The sequence below is a fragment of the Halichoerus grypus genome, chromosome 7 (genome assembly GCF_964656455.1).
Source record: "Halichoerus grypus chromosome 7, mHalGry1.hap1.1, whole genome shotgun sequence".
NCBI classification, from domain to species: domain Eukaryota; kingdom Metazoa; phylum Chordata; class Mammalia; order Carnivora; family Phocidae; genus Halichoerus; species Halichoerus grypus.
The window spans coordinates 15,990,787-16,009,812 of record NC_135718.1 but is presented as its reverse complement, the minus strand read 5'-3'; the positions used below and the strand labels follow the sequence as shown (position 1 = coordinate 16,009,812).

The 19,026-nt window shown below is 46.6% G+C and overlaps 1 protein-coding gene and 1 long non-coding RNA gene across 9 annotated transcripts in view; one reads left to right on the top strand and one right to left on the bottom strand.

The window, feature by feature from the left end:
• The window catches only part of ABLIM1 (actin binding LIM protein 1), a 291,491-nt gene that overhangs the window by 153,729 nt on the left and 118,736 nt on the right, over nt 1-19,026 (bottom strand). Inside the window, exon 1 of one of the 8 annotated variants that reach the window (XM_078077084.1) lies at nt 16,726-16,872. The exons of the other annotated variants lie outside the window; for them this stretch is intronic. Within the exon in view, the coding sequence (XP_077933210.1) occupies nt 16,726-16,741 (16 nt within the window). The 5' untranslated portion in view covers nt 16,742-16,872. Of the gene's footprint in view, nt 1-16,725; nt 16,873-19,026 lie in introns of those variants that run through there. 8 annotated transcript variants of the gene reach the window in all.
• On the top strand, nt 4,697-6,074 carry LOC118525165 (uncharacterized). The gene is made up of 3 exons (XR_013449429.1): nt 4,697-4,861; nt 5,002-5,188; nt 5,629-6,074. It is a non-coding gene; the product is annotated as an uncharacterized LOC118525165 (long non-coding RNA).

Here is a 19,026-nt window from a genome sequence, read left to right as displayed (position 1 = left end):
CCAGGCCGGCTTTCCTGCCATGTGCTTTGGTAAAGAGAGACTAAGAATACAGGTCCCATCTCCCAGATGACACAGAGGCTCATGTCAGCAGGGATGGTCACTAACCTGTATGAGCAGGCATGTCTCAAGTGTAACAGAAATCCCTTCTAAGAGCTGACGGAGCCTTTTAAGGTCATCCAGGGATCTCACATTGTCCCTGCGCTAGAAATTCCATTTAGAAATGGATCAAGTCAAGCAACTGGGCAGTGGCTTCAGTCTGAACCCTGCTGTCAGAACACCACATCTTTACAGGCTGCTCAAGACTGGGAGGGACCAGGTCCCCCTGGAGCCATTTTGGGAATGCAAGTTTAGAGATAAGATCACCATCTATTAGCATCTGGGCCTAAGGTCCTGGGACAGGGTTCAGCTTAGGCATGGTGCCAATAATGTCTTCTACCCCCCAGTTCCAAATCCAGACACCTTAGAGGGGTTAAAAAAAGAAAGACACAAGACATAGGTCAAAGTGTCCTTGTGAGGTACACACCCAAGTCTGGTAACGAAGCTCCCGGCTGTCTGTGCCTTTTCTTTTTGGCAGCTTCTACCCACTGCTCAGGACACTCTGGGAAATACCAACTAGTTTAAAAATATCATTTTAGACAAACTAAGGAAAATGATGAATATGGGTATGGTACTTCACAATTTATACAAGGTGTTCAAATACAATATCTCCCTTGATCCCATCAACTTCAAATTATCCTCACCCTGCAACTATGAAAACTGAGCTTCAGAGATGCTGAGGGACTTGCCCCACGAGCGGGGAGCTGGAGCGGGCTCTTGCTGTGGAGGGCCCATTCTGCACAGCCCGGCCCGACCGTGCGGCCAGTGACTCCGCCTTAGTCCTTTAAAATAGGCCATGGGGGGTGCTGGTGCGGGGGGCACTGACGCCATGGAAACTGGCAGACTTTACACCTCAGGGCCTTCCCCCGTTCCCCTCCCAGAGCTGTTGTTAAGCGTTCACCAGCACACCAGTGCGCTGAGGTTACAACACTAGTAAACAGCAAAATGAGCCTCTTAGTTCAGGAAAATTCCAAATTTCAGAAATAAGAATTTGAAAAAGGCACTCCCACTCCTGCTCTGTGAAGAAACACACCAACTCGCCTTCCCCTGGATCTCTCTGGTGTCTGCACGCCCCGTGGGGAGACAAAAGCAAAGAGTTTGAGTTCCCAGCATCCAACATGCAGAATCAGGCATGATTTTACAACTGCTAGCACTCCTCTCTCGGTACGTGAGCTCCTCCCAGGGCTGAGGTTCTGGTCCGTTCAAGCTTTCCGTAGGACATGACTTCGCCTGCTACCTTTGCAAGAAAAGGCAAACATGCATCATAATCTACACTTGTCACCTGGCCAGGCGTTCTCCTAGTCATCCAGGTGCCGGCACAACTCTGGGCGGTTTGACCATTCTCTTATTTAACTTCAGGGGTTCATCTGCCTGAGTGCGAGAGAAGAGATTATCTCTTGAAGTTCAAGAACATTTAGATTTAGTGAAGTCCATCACTGGGAAAGAAAAAATATGTTTGAAATCCAACATGGGATTGGGGGAGAGGGAACAGAGAGACATTAAAAATATGCCTCCATGAAAACTAAATGCAACCTTCCAGTCCTTGGGACGTAATTTATCAACAGAGTGAACAAATACTGACCAAGTGAGTGCCGCTGCACGTGCCGTATCATTCAGGCTCTATGGGGACTCCAGAGACAGACTAGCCATGCCGTCCCTGCCTCTGAAGGGGGGCATCCCAGGGATGTGCACAGCCCACAGGAAACCCTACCTGGGGAGTTGATCAACACAGAGAGAAAACCACTCAGGATCTTTCCTGGGAGGTGAAGAATATAGGACAGGCACAGACACTATGGGAGGACTTCTGAAGAGGGAAGCAAACAGTAAGCTGGGACAAAGGGGTAGAGAAAGTTCCTCTAGGGAGGAGAGAGTGGGATTTGACCCTAGGGGGCAGGCTGCAGGTGAAAGGGTGACAGGGAGGATAGTTCAGAGAGCTGGGGCACCCTGAGCCCTGAGGGCCTGAAGCGGGGGAGAGCCCGGGACACATCTGGGGGGGGTGTGATGGTAAGTCAGCTGTTGTCTTCTGAAACAACAGCTGTCTCTTCGTGGACAAGAGCAACAGAAGGGGAAAGGGGCAGAGTTTCTCCCTTGACATTCCCTTACACCCCAGGTCCTGCCCTCACAGAGCTTACCGTTTAGTTGGGTAGATAGAGGGAGGTGGAGGGAAGGTGGAGAGACGGAGACAGAGAAAGTGAATGAGAATGAATGAATATGAATACAAGGTAGAGAACAGATCACATGCCAGAAGAAAACTGTAAAATGGGGAAAGAGAAACCAGAAAAAAGGCTTCGAGAAGGAAGGACCCTTTCAGCTGTACCTCAAAGGAAGGGTAGGACTTAAATGAATGGAAGGAAGGGGACGGCCTCTTAGACACTGAGGGGTGGGATGGGGTGTGTTTGGGGACCATCAGGAAATCTGGTTTAGTTGAAGCACAGAGGAAGTGAAGGGCATCACAGAACAGAAGACAGTGGAAGAGGTTTGCCCTTGTGCCTCCTCCAAGGACAGGCTGAGGAACAAACTTTAAACTTCCTTATCCCCCTGCCCCCACCCAGGTGGAGGGCTTGAAAGGAGTGACAGAACCAGAGTATAGTCTAGCTTATCTCTTAGGAGCTGAGAGAGCACTATTTTTCAGCTCACCATGTAGGCAAATTGGGAGCCCTCTGCTCTCACATGATGGTGTGCGGGGAGGGGTCACCCCCAGTGGTGAGCCAGTCACTGTGTGTTCCGGTCAGACAGTCTTGGTGCGAATCCTGGCTGCACCCCTCTTAAGCTCCGTGATTTTGAAACAAGTTACCATTCTTCCCTAAGCCTCAATTTCCTCTTCTGTAAAATGGGGATAAATCCTACCTTGATACTTGGGAGGATACATGAGTTAATGCATGTAAAGTGCTCAGCACCTTTCCCAACAGCCCAAGTGAGTGTTTGAGAAATGGAAGCCATTACTGTTTCCATGGTGCTTCAATACAGGAATATGGTGGGACACAGTTTAAGGTCTTTGATCATAAATACCCATGCGCTCTACCTCAAACTCAAATATGTTGAATTTCCAGTTGTGTTGTCTTCTGAGACTATTGGCAACAGACACCTGCTTTTCTGCTGGGTACTACCCAGTGAATGGTCAATTCATCCAATGAACCTTATGACTTTCAGTGTACCATTCCAGCTTATCCCACTGGGCTGTAAACAGGTTTTATTTTAATAGCTTTATTAAATTCATATACCATGCAATTTACCTATTTAAAGTGTACGGTTCAGTGACTGGGTATTTTCACAGAGTTGTGTGATCATCATCACAATCTAATTTTGGAACATTTTCATCGCCCCCAAAAGAAACCTCATGCCCATTAGCAGCCACTCCTCGATCCTTCCCCTATTCAGTCCTTGGCAACCACCAATCTATTTCTGTCTCTATAGATTTTAACCAGCAGGTTTGACTAGTGTCTGTTAGTCTCGGCTTTTCAATGTTTGCTCAGCAATCAAAGGGAACAACCATATACACACAAGGAGATAGGAACCACCCAAAACCTCCCCATGCCTCTCACCTTATTAACGCATAAAATCCTCCCCACTAAGGTATATACTGGTTTTTCACCAGCACATCCTCACCCTAAAAAATGCCCTCATTATCCTTTCATCTCTGCTGCCTTCCTGGGAAAGAGACCATAAAAAAGAAAAAAAATGTTTTTTTATCAAGACACCATCAGACTCCATTCATGGCTTACGTAGGAGCTTTCACGATCACCACTTACCTAGAGGTACGTCAACTCCAGTGTCGGCCCCAGAGATTTAGAAATGTCGGCCCCAGAAAATTAGAAACAATGGGACATGCCTAGAAGTGATTGATCCCCTCACCAAGCTGGGTGTTAGGGGGTGTTTACAGAGCAGTCAGGAGGAACGCAGGGAGTCTGTATCTTCAAACAGTGTGGGCTTGGGACTCACCCGTTTGATCGCTTTGCCACACAGCAACCAGAATGATCGTTTAGGACAAAATTCGAGCACATCGCTCCAAGCACTTTCCTTGCACAACCCAGGATCCCCCCGGTGGCCCCAGAGCCCTGACTACCTCTCCAGTGTTCCCAGGAGCTCTCCCTCCAGCCTCCAGGCTCCAGTTCCCTTGGCTCCAGGATCTCCACGTGCCAGGCCGGCTGCCACTCCTTCTGGTCTCACCCGAAAGCAGCTTACATGCCGTCTCTCGGAGCACTTTCCCCAACGCATCTAAGGAACGGCAGTCTCCCTGCTTTTGCACCACCCCATCTCTGTTTACTTTCTTTATATTCACAATCTAAACATTCTGTTTCTCTCTGTATATCCCCAGGGTCTCACCCAGTCCCAGCACCAGGTCTGTGCTCCATAAATGTGTGTTCAATACATGCATTCATTGAACACGAGTCTGGTTTTCTTTCTTAGCAACAGCCTCCAGGGAAACTGCGAGCGGGCTGAAGATCTTGGGTTCACGATAGTGTCTATCCATTAGGTAATTCTGATGATGTCAATAAACTCAACGAATGACATACGAAACAACGCTTGCCTAAGTCTCTGACTCAGAAAACAAACAAAAGCTGAAGGCATGAGCTTACTGACGGCCCAGTCTCAGATCAAATCTGGCTAAATTTCTCTCTGATTGGGAACCACACAACAAAGCACAATTTCCAGTTGAGCTGACCTGTGCGGAGGAGCGAGAGTGGCACCAGAACCTCGGAAATGCTAACTACAGAGTCCCCAGGGCATGACATGATGATGCGGAGAAGTGGGCAGGCACCTGCTGGTAGGTGGCCTGCTTCCTCCCGTGAGAATCCTGAACACATGCAGCTTCCAGCCTGAAGCACTTTGGAACCATGCTTTTACCAGGTAGGTCTACACATTCCGGCACCAAGTCATCATCAGACATCTCGTTTCATTGCACAGCAGAGAGAGATGAAGTGGAGTCGTCAGCTTGCTTGCCCAGGGGACGTGGGCATCACGAACCCAGCCGGAAGAATTCCTTGGTGAAGTTCTATCAGCGGACAGTAGGAATTACTGGCCACGGGAAGCCACTCGGGTGGTCCTGGAGTAGCTTGGCACGCCCGAGGTTCACAGTCTTGCTCGGCTTCAGGTAAACTACGGAGACTGCCCAGCACACACGGGTGGGCCTTCCCTGGTTCCTTAACTCATCTCTCTCAGCTTGATTTACTTGCCTGAGTCCTGAAACTAATCTGATTGCCCAACTCCACAACAGTGAACATGTCACCCCTGCTTTCCCTCAGCCAGGAGGGATAGTGGTAGTCATAGCAACAAGGGCAAACAATCACTGGGCTCTTGCTGTATGCCAGGCATTGTTTTGAATGCATGACATTCATTAATTGATTCCATTCTTATAACAGTCCTATGGAGTTGGTACTATTAACACCCTTATTTTCTGATGAGGAAATTGAGGCACGGGGAAGTTAAATGACTTGCCCAAGGTCACACAACTGGTAAACCATAGAGCTGGGATTTGAACTCAGACAGTCGGGCTGCAGAGTTCTCCCCTCATAAACACAACTTGTTTTTCAGGTAAACCTACAAAACCCTGAAGGCTTAGGGGATAATTTTACAAAGCCACCGAGGCGAATGGAATGATAATTGTACCACAAGGGACGAATGAGAGAGAAATGGACACATCCAGGAAAGGGCTTCACAAGTTCAGGCTTTGAACCTGTCTCTACCGGAAATCCCAGCTGAGGGAATTTTAACGCTGCCCTCCATCTGTTACAGATCTCATTCTCTAACCACCTACATTTTCATCTTATTTTCTCTGAGAGGGATCTTGGGCCATTCCCTTTGGCTCTGGGCTGTGCACCTACCCTATTACTTTAAAAAAAAAAAAACTCTACAGATCAGCTGACCTTCAACTAACTTTATGGACTACTTACGGCATGGCAAGATCCACATTTGAAGCTTTTACAAATCTGATCTCATTTACATTAACCCTGACAATAAAATACGGAGATGGTTGTATGGTTTTTCTCCCATGTTTTTATTTTTATCAAAGTTTAAGAAACTAAATAGGCCTATATGCGTAAAAAAAGAGTATGCTTATAACGCATGATGGCAATTGCCCCCTCCACTCCTCCCGCCAGCCCACAATGTTTGGTGTTTTTCTGGCCTTCAGCGCTACGTTTCTTAACACTGCTTACACCAGCTCAGCCAGTACTTTTTAAACATCACCAATATGGTGATACCACAATTTTCAGTTAAATCTGTGGTCAGTGTTTAAGAATGCAATTATCGTTCTCCTAAACTCTGGGGTGCATCCTGTGAGTAGATTCCCTCTCTTGTACAATATTTTGTCTCCCAGACTTAATCATTTCCTTTTCTCCTGCTCACCATACTTTCTGATAAACAATCTGTCATGGTTATTATGGATTTTTTTAATCAGTTTTTGTTGTAGATCTAGCAATAATTCTGCCCAATGCTCAAACTCATCCGATAACTTACCAAACTTCCCCCACCTGGAGAGAAAAGCGGGTGTTCTCAGTACGATTTTTACTGGAAAAGAGAAGGGGGGGGAATCTCCGGCAGGGTAAGAGCTTGGCTCTCTGTCCTCTGGGAAGGGGCAGAGATGTGGTGCATCTGACACCAATCCCAGCATTCAGCCCCTGGCAGCACATGGCCTCTGGGTAGAGCAGATGCGCAGGCTACGGGCCACACAGCTCCAGAGGGGCTGCTTTGCTATAGGAGGGTGAGAACAGGGCCCTGGAGGGAAGCAAAGCACAGGCTCTGTAAAGAAGGGGCCTTCGCATCTCGTCTCCAAACACTGCCCAGTCGTCCTGCCCGGCACTGGCCCCCGACCCCTGATAGTCTGCATCTGCTGCTCTCTGTCCCAGCAAGCTGCCCCTCTCTGTCTGGCCTTGTTGGCTTGATTCAGGTTTAGTATCTGCCTTTTCTGCCTACTTATTATGCAAAACCACAATATTAGTGCTGCCCCCCTGTGGGTGCATGGCTTTCCTGGCAGGCATGGCCTTTCCCTGAGGGTGTCTCCCTCACACCAGTTCCTTCCATGGCAAGATGCCCCTCTTGGCCTCTTGTTTCAAGAGTCCAAGCTCACGTAGAGTCCTGTTGTGCACTGCTGGGGTGCCTCTCACTCAAGACGGGAGTGATGGCAGACATGCCCCGAACCCAAGGCCATGCCTTTCCTGCTGCACCGGAGGCTGGCTAGGACAGCTCAGCCCTCAGACATTCCTGAGCAATACAGCAGTGGATACAAGGAACTGTTAAAGTAATATGGGACACAGTGAAGTCTCTTCAAAGCCCCTAAATTGCAATATTTCTGTAAATGCTCTGATAGGTCAAAAATGAATGCTATATATAGCACGCGGTCCCCAACAGACTGAGGGGAGGAGCTTCTGCATGGCTGGTGGGGTGACATGATGCATGACAGACTGCCCAAAGCCTGAACTTGTCCTTCTCTGCTTGGCTGAGATGCAAAAGGCAGGAAACCCGCTAAGCATGGTGACAGGAAGTGGTGATGCAGAATCAGGGGGAAAAATTCTTCTAAATGAAAAAGTAGTTCCAGAAATACCAGGCCTAGAAGCTGATGAGGGCTGAATGGGGGGTTTCCTTTGGCTTTTCTGCTGAACTTCACCTAAGTAGCATATTACTCAGTTTAGCAGCTAAGTCCGTTCTTAATTGTATCAAGCACCCAAAAAGAGGACACCAAACTCTGGCCAACTTCTGTTTAGGATAAAATAATCACTAAAAGCTTCTACAATGATTTTGTCAAAACTTCTCCAGGGTTGCCGGAGGGGGGGCGGTGGAGGGATGGGGTAACTGGGTGATCAGCATTAAGGAGGGCACGTGATGTGATGAGCACTGGGTGTGATATACAACTGATGAATCACTGACCTCTACCTCTGTGAAATTAATAATATGCTCTGTTTAGTGAATTTAAATTTAAAAAAATTAAAAAATTAAAAAACAAAACAAAAAACTTCTCCAGTTGCAAGGGAAGTAACCCAGCTTAACCAAAACATACCCATTAAGCTCTACTGTAAGAGTACCCAGGAGAGAAGCATGGTTGCCCAGGAAAGTACCTCATTCTGTTTTCATCCAATAAAACTTTAGTGTAGATGTTCTAAACCAATGGTTTTCAAACTTGGGTTTGACCTATTGAAACATGAAATCAGTTCAATGGATCATGGCCAGCATATTTTAAAAATAGAAGAGAATAGAAAATAGAGTAAATGCATTGCTGCCTGTGACTTTTATTTCAGCCATTTATATGCATACATGCACAAGTCCTGGGTCTTGATGTGTGAGGATGGAATCCTTGCTGTGGGTAGGTGTGGGGAGTGCTGCATTAAGCCCCAGACCACAGTCTGGAGGCCCCAAGGCTGAGTTCTGCCCACAGACATGTTTTGTTTGGCCTACACAAAGATTTTTTTGAAGAGAGAGTTGAATCATTTGCCAACATTTAAACATCTGGAGAGTTTACATAAAAATTCCTATTTCTAGTCACTCTTGAAAATCGGAAGCTCTGGCTTTGGCGCATGTCCCTTCGTGAGAACTAGGTTGGAGCCAGAGAGTAGCTTCTGTCTTTCGAGGGCCACACACCGTCCAGTTTGCCCTCGTCTCCACTCATGTAGGTCACCCGCCTGGCTGTTGGAGGCATCTGTATGTGCAACCTTCAGGTCTAACCATCCTCAACTCATTCTGACCCAAAAGCCCTCTCTTTAGCCTTCCTTGTATCCACTGCTGTATTAAGTGGCCAACTAGAAGCTCGTGCCAAACGTGGCTGGCTGTTTTTCCTCAGATAGAGGCTGTATTTCACTGCTTATGTTTTGCCAATTTGACCACCTCGCTCTCTCATTTCCTCTTTAGCCACTTGTTGCACTCCTATTCGTCCTTCAAAGCCTAGCCTGCCATGACCTCGCCGCAGAATTAATCACTCCCTGCACTGTGTCCCATATTACTTTAACAGTTCTCTGTCCAATACATTTCACATTATACCATAACTACTTCTTTATGTGTCTCTGTTCCTTGCTAGAATATGAGTGCATTCGGGTCAAGAACTGTATTTTATTTGTTTCTATACCTAGATTGCTTATCTCTTATTGGATTCTGAACACACATTTAAGTAAGTATAACTACCTCCCCAACCAGTACATATCATTTATTCACATATTAGTTCATTCAGCATCACTGAGCAGTTACTATGGAGAAGATACTGTCTTATGGATACCAGTTGAATCAAATACCATCCCTAACCATACGAAACTTACAGACCCCTCAAAGCCAATCTTAAATACACCCTCTTCTAGACAGCCTTTTTAAAAAAAATTCCTTTGAGACACTAACTCTTCCTTTGAAGCCCCACAGAATATTGTTTATACCCTTTCTACTGCCTTATGTCTCCTTGATTCACATTCTCAGTCAGCACCCCTTTCTACACTGGTTAATTCAATAACCTACTGAAGGTAGGAATTTTTCACAGTCTCAGGCTACCCCCAAAATGCCTTGCAGAGAGTAGACCTCCCAAAATCTACGATATGATCATTAAGCCCATTGCTATGGTTTATCATTTCAGGTTGGGACCTTTACATATGGCAGAACTACTTGTGTTTTCCAGATGAGCAGGTACAGCATAACTGGGCTCCAGCTGATACCATTCCCATCATTGGCCCCCAAACTCTATTCCTCAATGGCTATCTGCACAGGGTTTCCATGAGTCGCACATAGGGAGCAGTCACTCATCCAGCCATGTGTTACTTATGGGACCTTCCATGGACCTGGGAACCCACCACCCCCACCATTTTTCTGAGGGGTACTCAGCCTTCCATTTCCCATCAGACAGTCCAGTATGGAAGGACCTTGCTATCTTTTTCTACCATTCTGTTTTTCTTAATTTTTCTTAAACTTCTTTCTTCACAATGTCTCAAATAATGAACAACAACAGAAAGAACACAGATAGACTGGATATAGTAGTAGTAAAACACTCCAAGTATGCATAATATATTTTAGCTCCTCAAAGACTAAAGAGGGAATTGTAGCCTTTGTGAGCCAAGATATCTACTGAAACCCTCTCTCACCAAAGGATTCTAAAGAGCTCTGTGAACCCCAGTAAAAAGGCTCATTTAACCCTTCGAGAATTAGGAATGATGCCTAGAGAGTGGTACACCTCTGCCTTGACTCCAGATTAGTGCTGCCTTCTCCAAGCCAGGCTGAGCCCCAGTCACTCCTGGGAAGAGATGCTTTGTATTTTCGTCCCACACCCACCTTACCCACTCTCTGCACACCTAGTGTCCTATGTTGACAGCAGTTTCTGGCCATCCCTAACCATACGAAACTTACAGACCCCTCAAGGCCAAGGCCTCACAGAAGGTCTGCTTTATTATGAACTATAGGCTCATTCTACACCGTGGGAGAGTCCATGAAAATAACGCTCTTTGCTTTCTCTTTGACTTCTGTGCATTGTAAACAAGATAAAGTTAGTCAAATGGAATGGAGAGGCTACTTACATAAAAGTTCTCACTTATCTGCTTAAAGGGCGATCATTTTACCCACAGAAAGAATGGATTGCCTAGATCATGTCCCTGGACCAAGAGCATCAATACCACCTGGAAATGGCTCGAAATGCAAAACCTCAGGCCTTTCCCCAGACCTACTGAATCAGAAACTCTGGGAGCAGGGCCCAGAAATCCGTGTTTTAACAAGCCCTCCAGGTGGTTCTGATGCTTACTGATGTTTGAGGATGACTGCCCCAGACAGTAATTTCCCTGGAAGTATTCAGAAAGCCAGCATCTTCACGGTTAAGTCCAAGTATTCAAACAAGTCAGCCTGTTTGACTGAAATGGGGTATAGACACGAGCCTCTTGTGCCCCCCCCCACCACCCAGGGCACACTGGACCATAATAGCATTAATCATGTCAGTGTGAACACAAATACAATGTTGCAGAAAAAAGAGGTCATGCATACAAATATAAGCCCTCCCCAGTGTTAACAAAATTTGCCCTTGAATACACAGCTCCTGCCAATTTGGGATAAACATACCTCTCAGTATGAGTCACCATCAGACCAACACACAATGAAATAGGAAGCTGGCTGGTTTCTACTGCGGTGTGGCCAGATCAGGCTCAACCACAATGGGAGAAATCTGCACCACTCACCGATCACTGAACCTTCTGAAAAGTTCTCTGACTCTCTAACGCTGGCTCAGGAAAACACTCGGCATTTTGACTTCAGCATACTAGAGGCAAACAATATCAGGACTCTCTTTCTTGCCCCCCAAGGGCTGTGAACATGATGTCACAGAGGGGTCCCCTCCTCAAAGTGAATCAGATGCCGAGATTTTCCTCTTGGTAGGGTGAGTCTACCTTAGGATGTCTTTTCTGCGGGTATTTGGAAAAGTCAATTCGCTGTTCTGTAAAAGAGGGTTTCTGTGAATCAGCACAGGTAATTTCATCCTTTCTGGTCACCTGAGCAGGTAATCAGAGAGACAAGAGGCAGAGCCACCTCTCAAAGTCCGGGAGAAGCTGGCTCAACCTCCAGCTTAGATCCTCACTGTCTCCATGCTCTTGAGTTCACTCCCTCATCAAAAATTGCTCTCAAGAGCTCCAGGTAAATTTAAGTCAGTATTCCTTCTCTCAGATTTACTTATACATTCAGCCTTAACTCTAGGTGTACAGATGAAGTCTTCTTTCATTTTTGGATAAACATTTTGTAGACATTAGTGAGTAGATGGCTCAGGGAAAGGGATTATTTTTTAATGTGAAATTCCTTCCCTTAGCTTTGAAAATCCCATTATCTGGACAGCCCTCCTATAGTGAAGGTAAGCTGGGCAGAGTCATACTTCCGAGGAGAGTAGCACTTGCATTTATAACATAGTAAGAGCTATTCACACTTGGATTTTTTTTCCCCTCTCAAGAAGAACATGATAAAAACTGGAGCTCCCTTCCCTCCAAAGATGCAAAGTTCAGAACGGAGTTGTGTGTGTAAGTCACCAATCAAGACAATTTATTCTGAAACCCGTAGCATTATGGTGTCTCCTTTAATGGATAGCTTCTCTTTAGGCCTTCTTTAGAAAATGTCCTGGTCATTGGTATCCCCTTGAAAATCTTGGGGCTTTTCGAGTTAAGGAAAAGATGAAGGACTGAGACAAGCCCAGGAGTGGGTAGGGCATGAAGCATTAATCTGGGAAGCAGGGTTGGAAAACTGAATCTAGGAGAGGCTGTTAGACACTAAAAAGGGGCCTGAGGGGTGACTCGGACATGAGGAATCACGACACCACAGAGAGAGATCTACTGTCCCCAGACCTCCCCAAAGATGGAACAGAAATGGGTTTCAATTACGTCAGGCAGTGTGCATGCCCCTGAGGGGGGGCTGTGTGTGTGTTGGGAGGAGTGGGATCGAGGGAGGCAGATCCCATGAGAGGCAGCAACACTTCACACCTGGAAAGGTTGTTCTACAAGACTGGATGTGAAGTCAACAAATACTTGAGGAGAGAGCGCTTTCTTAAGTTGCACCGGTGACTCAACTGTTGTTTAATTTCCCTCGTGTTTACTTAGGTGGACAGAGTAATTCTAGAAGAATTTACAGAAGGGATGGGCCTTTGAGAAGCATTATAAGGAAGCTGAACTTGAGTTAGGTCTTTGACAAATACAGAAAAGGAGAATATAGGTATTTCCCATGAGGGCAGGAGGGGCAGCGTGACCGAGGCTGGAGATAGGAAATATCCTCCATGATGATTCAAGCAGGACAAATGTGGGGCGAGGGGAGCAGAAGTACAATTAGCACAGATTTGGGAGCCAGGGAGGCCTGGGTAGAAAATCAGCTCCTCTACTTTCCAGCTTAGTGATCTCTGGCAGGTTTCTAAATTCCTACAAGCCTCTTCTTCCTCATCTATTAGAGGGGAGGAACACCACTGACCTTGCTGGGTCAAAGATTAGAGACAAGGTATGTAAAGCTCTCAACACAAAGCCTGTCATTTAGTATGTGTTCAATAACTGGCAGATTTAATAACATTAAAAATAAAAATAAAACAAGATGGGCTTAGATAGGGGTGGGGAGGAGGTAAGCGCAGGACTTAAGGAATCCTCAATGATCAGCAGGAAGCCTTGAACTTTACCTTGTCACTCAACAAGGTTTTGGAGCTGGAAATATGATGACATCAGTGTCCTAAGAGGATTACTTTGGTGCCAGTCTGTAGGACACATTTGAGGCACAATACACCACTGTTCTCAGCAGCTACCAAGAAACAAGATTGCCGTGTGTGTGTGTGTGTGTGTGTGAGAGAGAGAGAGAGAGAGAGAGAGAGAGAGAGAAGAGAGAGAGATTCACCTGAATGTCAGGTGGAGGGTGAACATCTCTCCCTTGAGGGTGGACTGGAATGAGTTTCATTGGATCCCACTCTCCCTTAAAAGCAAGTCGGGCCATCCAACAGTCTCAAAAAGCTTCCAGGACACAAAACAAAACAAAAATGGTGTGCCCTAAATGTAAAATCCTCTTTACCTTGATGTGTCTCCCTCACAGCTAAATTCTTATTTTTTCACATGGTTTCCAGACCATAAGTATCCCTCATTATTTAAATTAGATGAGTGCTCACATAACTTGATCTCTAGTATTTGTTTATTCTTGTTTTCTCTAACAAAAATAATAAATCCCTCTTGTACTTTTAAGGCTTGCACTAGAACACACACATAAGCTAGACAATTATAGCTTTTAAATGAGTATAGTGGGCCTCTGGAGTTTAGGTCGATGAGAGCATATTCAGGAAGACAGATATTGACTGATAAACCCACAAAAGTCTCTCCTACTTATTTGTTACAGGATACAGCAAGGGTAAGATGTCCTTGAACACATCAGAGAAATAACCGTTTCATCAAGATTCCTGGATCAATAAGTGTCTGCAACAGGAAGGGGATGGGCGACCGGTTAGGAGAAGAAAAGATTGTGAGGGTCAGAATATGTAGGCCAATGGCGTTCCACACTAGCAGAGGTGTGAGCTGCCAGCGAGCTCGCTCTCCAGCCAGGGCCCACCCCAAAGCAGACAGATGCATGCAAGACAAAAGGATGCCTCAAACCAGTGTGAGCTAAGCCATCTCTAGGTGGTGAGCACAACAGGGAATCTACGTCCCTCCTTCACAAGGCCCCCCATGTTCCTCGGGAGGGAGGTTACCATGATCTGAGCCCGCTCAAGGGTGATTTGTGTCAGCTCCAGGAGGAAGAAGCTAGGCGTCTCTGGGAGCAAGAGAAATGGAGAGGACCAGAAGAGTCTCGGGATTGAGAAGACACAGGTTCAGGTCCCAGCTCTGAGTACAAGCCAACCTGTTTTAACTGTTGAGCATCTGCGATGGGCGGGTACTGAGTAAGCTGTGCACTGGAGAATTACAGATGCAGACACAGTGCTGCTTCTGAGAGGCTCACCTTCTAGCCAGAGAGCCCGTGGATGTCAACACACTGTGGCAAGTGCAGGCACTGACCCATTCACACCACTGATGGAACACAGAGGATGAACACTGGGTCCAATGAGCCACCGTGTGACCTCCAACAATTCACTTACCCTTTCTGAACCTGTTTTCTCATCTCTAGGGTGAATGCCTGGACTACGAGCTCCCCTGGGCCCCTCTCACTTTTAAAAGCTATGATGGAATTCCTTTCTTTCCACAGAAGCTCTTGTGTGCCTGCCCCAAATCCTGCCTACCTCTCTTGCTGGCTGAGGTTGGTGCAATTAGAGAGCTGGGAGGCAGCAGCATGGGCTGGCACCGACCTCAAAATAAAAAAGGAACAGCCTTTAATCAGCAGCTAAGGGCTAAGATAACATTAGTATGTGACCCCTTGGTGGCCCATGCCAATGTTCCAGTAGGAGAGTGGCTACTGAGTTATGAAGCAAATGTGAACCTGGGCAATCGGTCTGAGTTTTTAAGCATCTGCAATGACTTAGAAAGAGAGCTGCTCTTTGGGGACCACTGATCTGTGATCTATCCACCACACAGCGAAAGTCTGGGGCTTTCCCGGGCCCCACAGGAATGGCCTCAAGAAGTGGCTTTTGTAATTCCCTTTCTCATTGGGCACAAATTACTTCTATTGGGGACACATACTCAAATCCATTAGCAACGGAAATCAGGGCTGGGTTGTTCTAGTTGAGAAGAAAGTACAAATGAAGAAATGAGGCCTTTATTAAACATCAACATCTGTATTTGTTACTCTGAGGGTTCCTGAAAATATCCCCCAAAAGAGAGGGCACATCATTAGAAGCATCTTTATTTGCACCTGAACACTTCACTCAATTACCACTTACTCGGTGAAAGACCAAAGCTAATGCACGTGCTTATGAAAGATACACAGGAGCAGAATGGATCGAGCAGAACCACCTTTCTCTTTGTCCTAAGGTGCAGCCTTAGCACTGTGAGCTGTCATGATCCTATCTCTTCAGCCATCCATTAGTATAATAAAGCCAAACTGAGTTTCCAGCAACAAGGATCAATTTGAGTTCAGCATGTTCACCTAAAAGTTATTCCCCATAGGGGCTTTAAGTGAAAATAGATACAGATAAATCATTGAAATGGTTCAGGACAGCCCCCAAAGAACAGACATCAGTGTTTATGGAGGAAATTATGTCCCACAGTAAGAAAGTGTGGCAGAATAAATCCAACCTTACCAAAGAGCAAAATTAAAGGGTGGCTACTCACATCATAAAATCATGTGGTGAAGGTCCCTAAGACATATTATTAAGAGGAAAAAAAAATCAAGTCACAGAAAAATGATAGAATGGTCCCATTTTTATACTCCTCCTGACTATCTTATTCCTGTCTAGAAAGGTACACAATATTAACAATTTTACCTCCAGAGAGAGGGGGGAATTGAGGTCAACACAGTAGGGACTAGGGGCTTTCGCTTTCTGCTCTCTGTTCTGCACATTTCACTTTCTTAAGATACATTTTATATATAACCTGGATAATTAAAATCAAGGATTGTTGTGTTCCTTGACATGTTCCAGATAAACTAATAATTTAAACTATAATTCAATTCTGAAAGATTTAACTCGAATTTCAGGACCACGCCCAGTTCATAAATAATGTACACCTGCGCAAAGTGCCCCACCCTCCCCCTTTTGACATTCTCCTTGCCACTTGATTTGCCAGCTTTGACACACACCGCATCCTTTATAAAGGTGTTTGGTGGGGTGATTAGGGATGCCGCTGAAATGCCAGGTGATCAAAACAGCACACCCCAAACCTTCAAAACAGCTCGCTTCTCTTTTCAGCCCATCCCAGCTGGGCTTGGGCATGTCCCAGCGCAGCAGAAATCTGGTAGAAGGACCCTTTTCATTACACATCCTCATTAACTTACTGACTCGAGTGGGGGTAAGGAAGAGAATGAAGGCTAGGATGGGGGCAGGAAGGCAACTCAAACACAACAAAAATTTCAAGATGCAATAACCATCAAAAGACACACACATCCAGGAGCTCAGCTGTGCAAACACTCCAGAAAATAGGATGTGCTTCAGACGCCGTGGCTAAATTAAAGGTTCTTAATGACTTCACAATACGGAGGTTCTCACACCAAGAATATGTCTGCCTGGCTTTCAATTGATCATCCCCCATTAGGTGGCCAAGCCCTGCAGCACCATTGCAACTTCTGCAACCATGCACGGGGATCGATATTTATAATTACCTTTCTCCTTCACCATGGCAACCGGGTCCTCTGGCGAGCAGCGCAGAAGGAAAGAGGAATAAAGTCTACGAGTGGGAGCGCTCCTGGGCGGACAGATCCGCGCTGTAGACGCTGCGAGGAAAAGCCCCCCCGCATCCACTCGCGAAGTCCGGGGCTGCTTTCTAAAATCCCGCCCCCATCCCGGGAGGCCGAGCTCCCGCGCCCGCCCCGCGATCGCCGCCGAGTGGCGGCCGCGCCCTGCTCGGGGACTCTGCCCTTGGGCCGAAACCACTCGCTACAGCTGCCGCTGTAACAAATGCAAAATTCCGCTGTCCTAATCTCTGGTCACTGACACCACTTTGCATTCCTCGCACCGAGGCCGGGAAAACGGGCAGCAGAACGCTCCCTCCCGGAGTCTGATAAATGATTGCCAGAAGAGGGGGGCCGAGGAACAGCCGAGGGGCTGTTTCGATAAATAAAACTAGTCAATTGTTAGCTCATTAGTTTCCTATTACTGCAGATCCCAATTCTTATTCCAGTTTCTTTCGGACACACTGAAGAAATAAAATTAACCATAGTAGAAAAAGAGAAAAATAATGCCAGTGACTCCAAGTTCATTTTCTTCAACTTTTGAGGCTCAATTATAATGAATAAAGATTGGCCTGGCGCTCACCTCCGGCCCACCCAACACAGTTTTCCTGAATGGGGGGAGAAGCCGGAGGGGACTGAGACAACGAGAGCCAGCCTGGGAAGAGGATCTTTCAGGATTCAGCTCCTTCCAGGATCAAATTCAGATCAAAGCAAAAAATCTGACTTATCCAGTTAGGTAGGATTCCCGCCATCCACTTTCTCTCTGCTTCATTGGAGTTTTCTAGACAAGCCCCTTGGATATGTCTGTATGAGGGAGGAACCCTAGCCACAAAGTAGGGGGCTCACAGCCTCACCCTCACCACGCACCCCCCTGAGCCTGGCGCAGCCGCAGTGGCTGCTGACAAGGCTTTTGATTTCTGACCCACGGGGTCACAGGTCGGTCTCCGGGGAGCAGAGGACTTCTGGGTTCGCAAAGCCCACGCCCACCCCATTCCAGCACCTGTCTCCGGAACCCAGATCATTCGGCCGGCCACACGTCACATACACCCACCCTGTGGGAGAAATGTGATGAGCAGGAGACAAAAAGACAGACGTAGCCCCCTCCAGCAGCGCCGCAGATGGCCCACGCATCTCTCCCAACCAGAATTCGCAGCCGGTATTACACCGTATTTACTGCAAATATTGTAACATGTTGGGTCTGAGAGAGCCGGGGTAACAGAAAGGAATGCAGTCCATCACCCTGCCTCATCTTTGACTGGGAGGGTGTTTATAGCCCGAATGAGGTTTAGTGGGGTTAGGAGGCCCTTTACTGCTGGTTTTCTGATGGGTAACAGTAGCAGATCTCAAGCAGCTGTGACATTCCTACATCTGTGACTCAGGGCTTTACTATTAATAGCCTGAGTGTCTCAGACTGTAAGGGCTAAGTCCCCTCCAACCCCTGAATCGTCTTTTCTATGAAACATTTTCTGCCCACACTGCTCCCCGCCCCCACTGTAGCCCCACAGGTCAGGTTTTTTCTAAGTCAGCAGCCAGCTGGAGTGTAAGTGCCGAAGAGCCTTGGAACAGCTTTTCCAGCCTCCATTCATACATACGAGCCGAGTGTTAGAGCAACACCGCAAGTCCAGAGAGGTGGGCAGGGCTCGAGAGCACGGAGGGCACGAGCCCTTTACAAATTCCCAGATTTTCATGCACTAAAACTGCACTCGTCTGCTTCTCCCACCCCTAATCACTCTCAGAGCTCATAAAGGGATGCTGACAAGCAAAATTAACCTCAGGGAAGTGGAATTAGGTTTGGTGCTGTGAGCCTAGCAGGTGAATTTATTTTATTATATTTTTGCTGCATAGGCTCTGAGGCACTTGTCTCCAAGGCTTTTGTGTTATTCAGCTCAAAGCTAAGGGAACAGTGCTCTCTCGTCTTTCTCCCTTCTTCCCTCTCCCAATTGGTACATGACAGGAAAACACCATTGGGTTTCTAGCCCAAATCCAATCCTACGTAAGTGTTCCAGATACTATCAATGCAATTAGTTTAATTTCCCTTTTACTCGGCATGACAATTTTTAATCCTGAGATTTATTAACCAAGCTGGTCCCTTATTACTTCTGAACCTACTTGTATACCTTGGTGGATAAAGTGCCCAGAAACCCTGATTTAGAAAGGCTCTCTGGAAGCTTTAGAGACTAAGCTCGCTGAGTGACAGTCGGTGCCTATTCATTTTCAGAGAAGCCTTTTCTA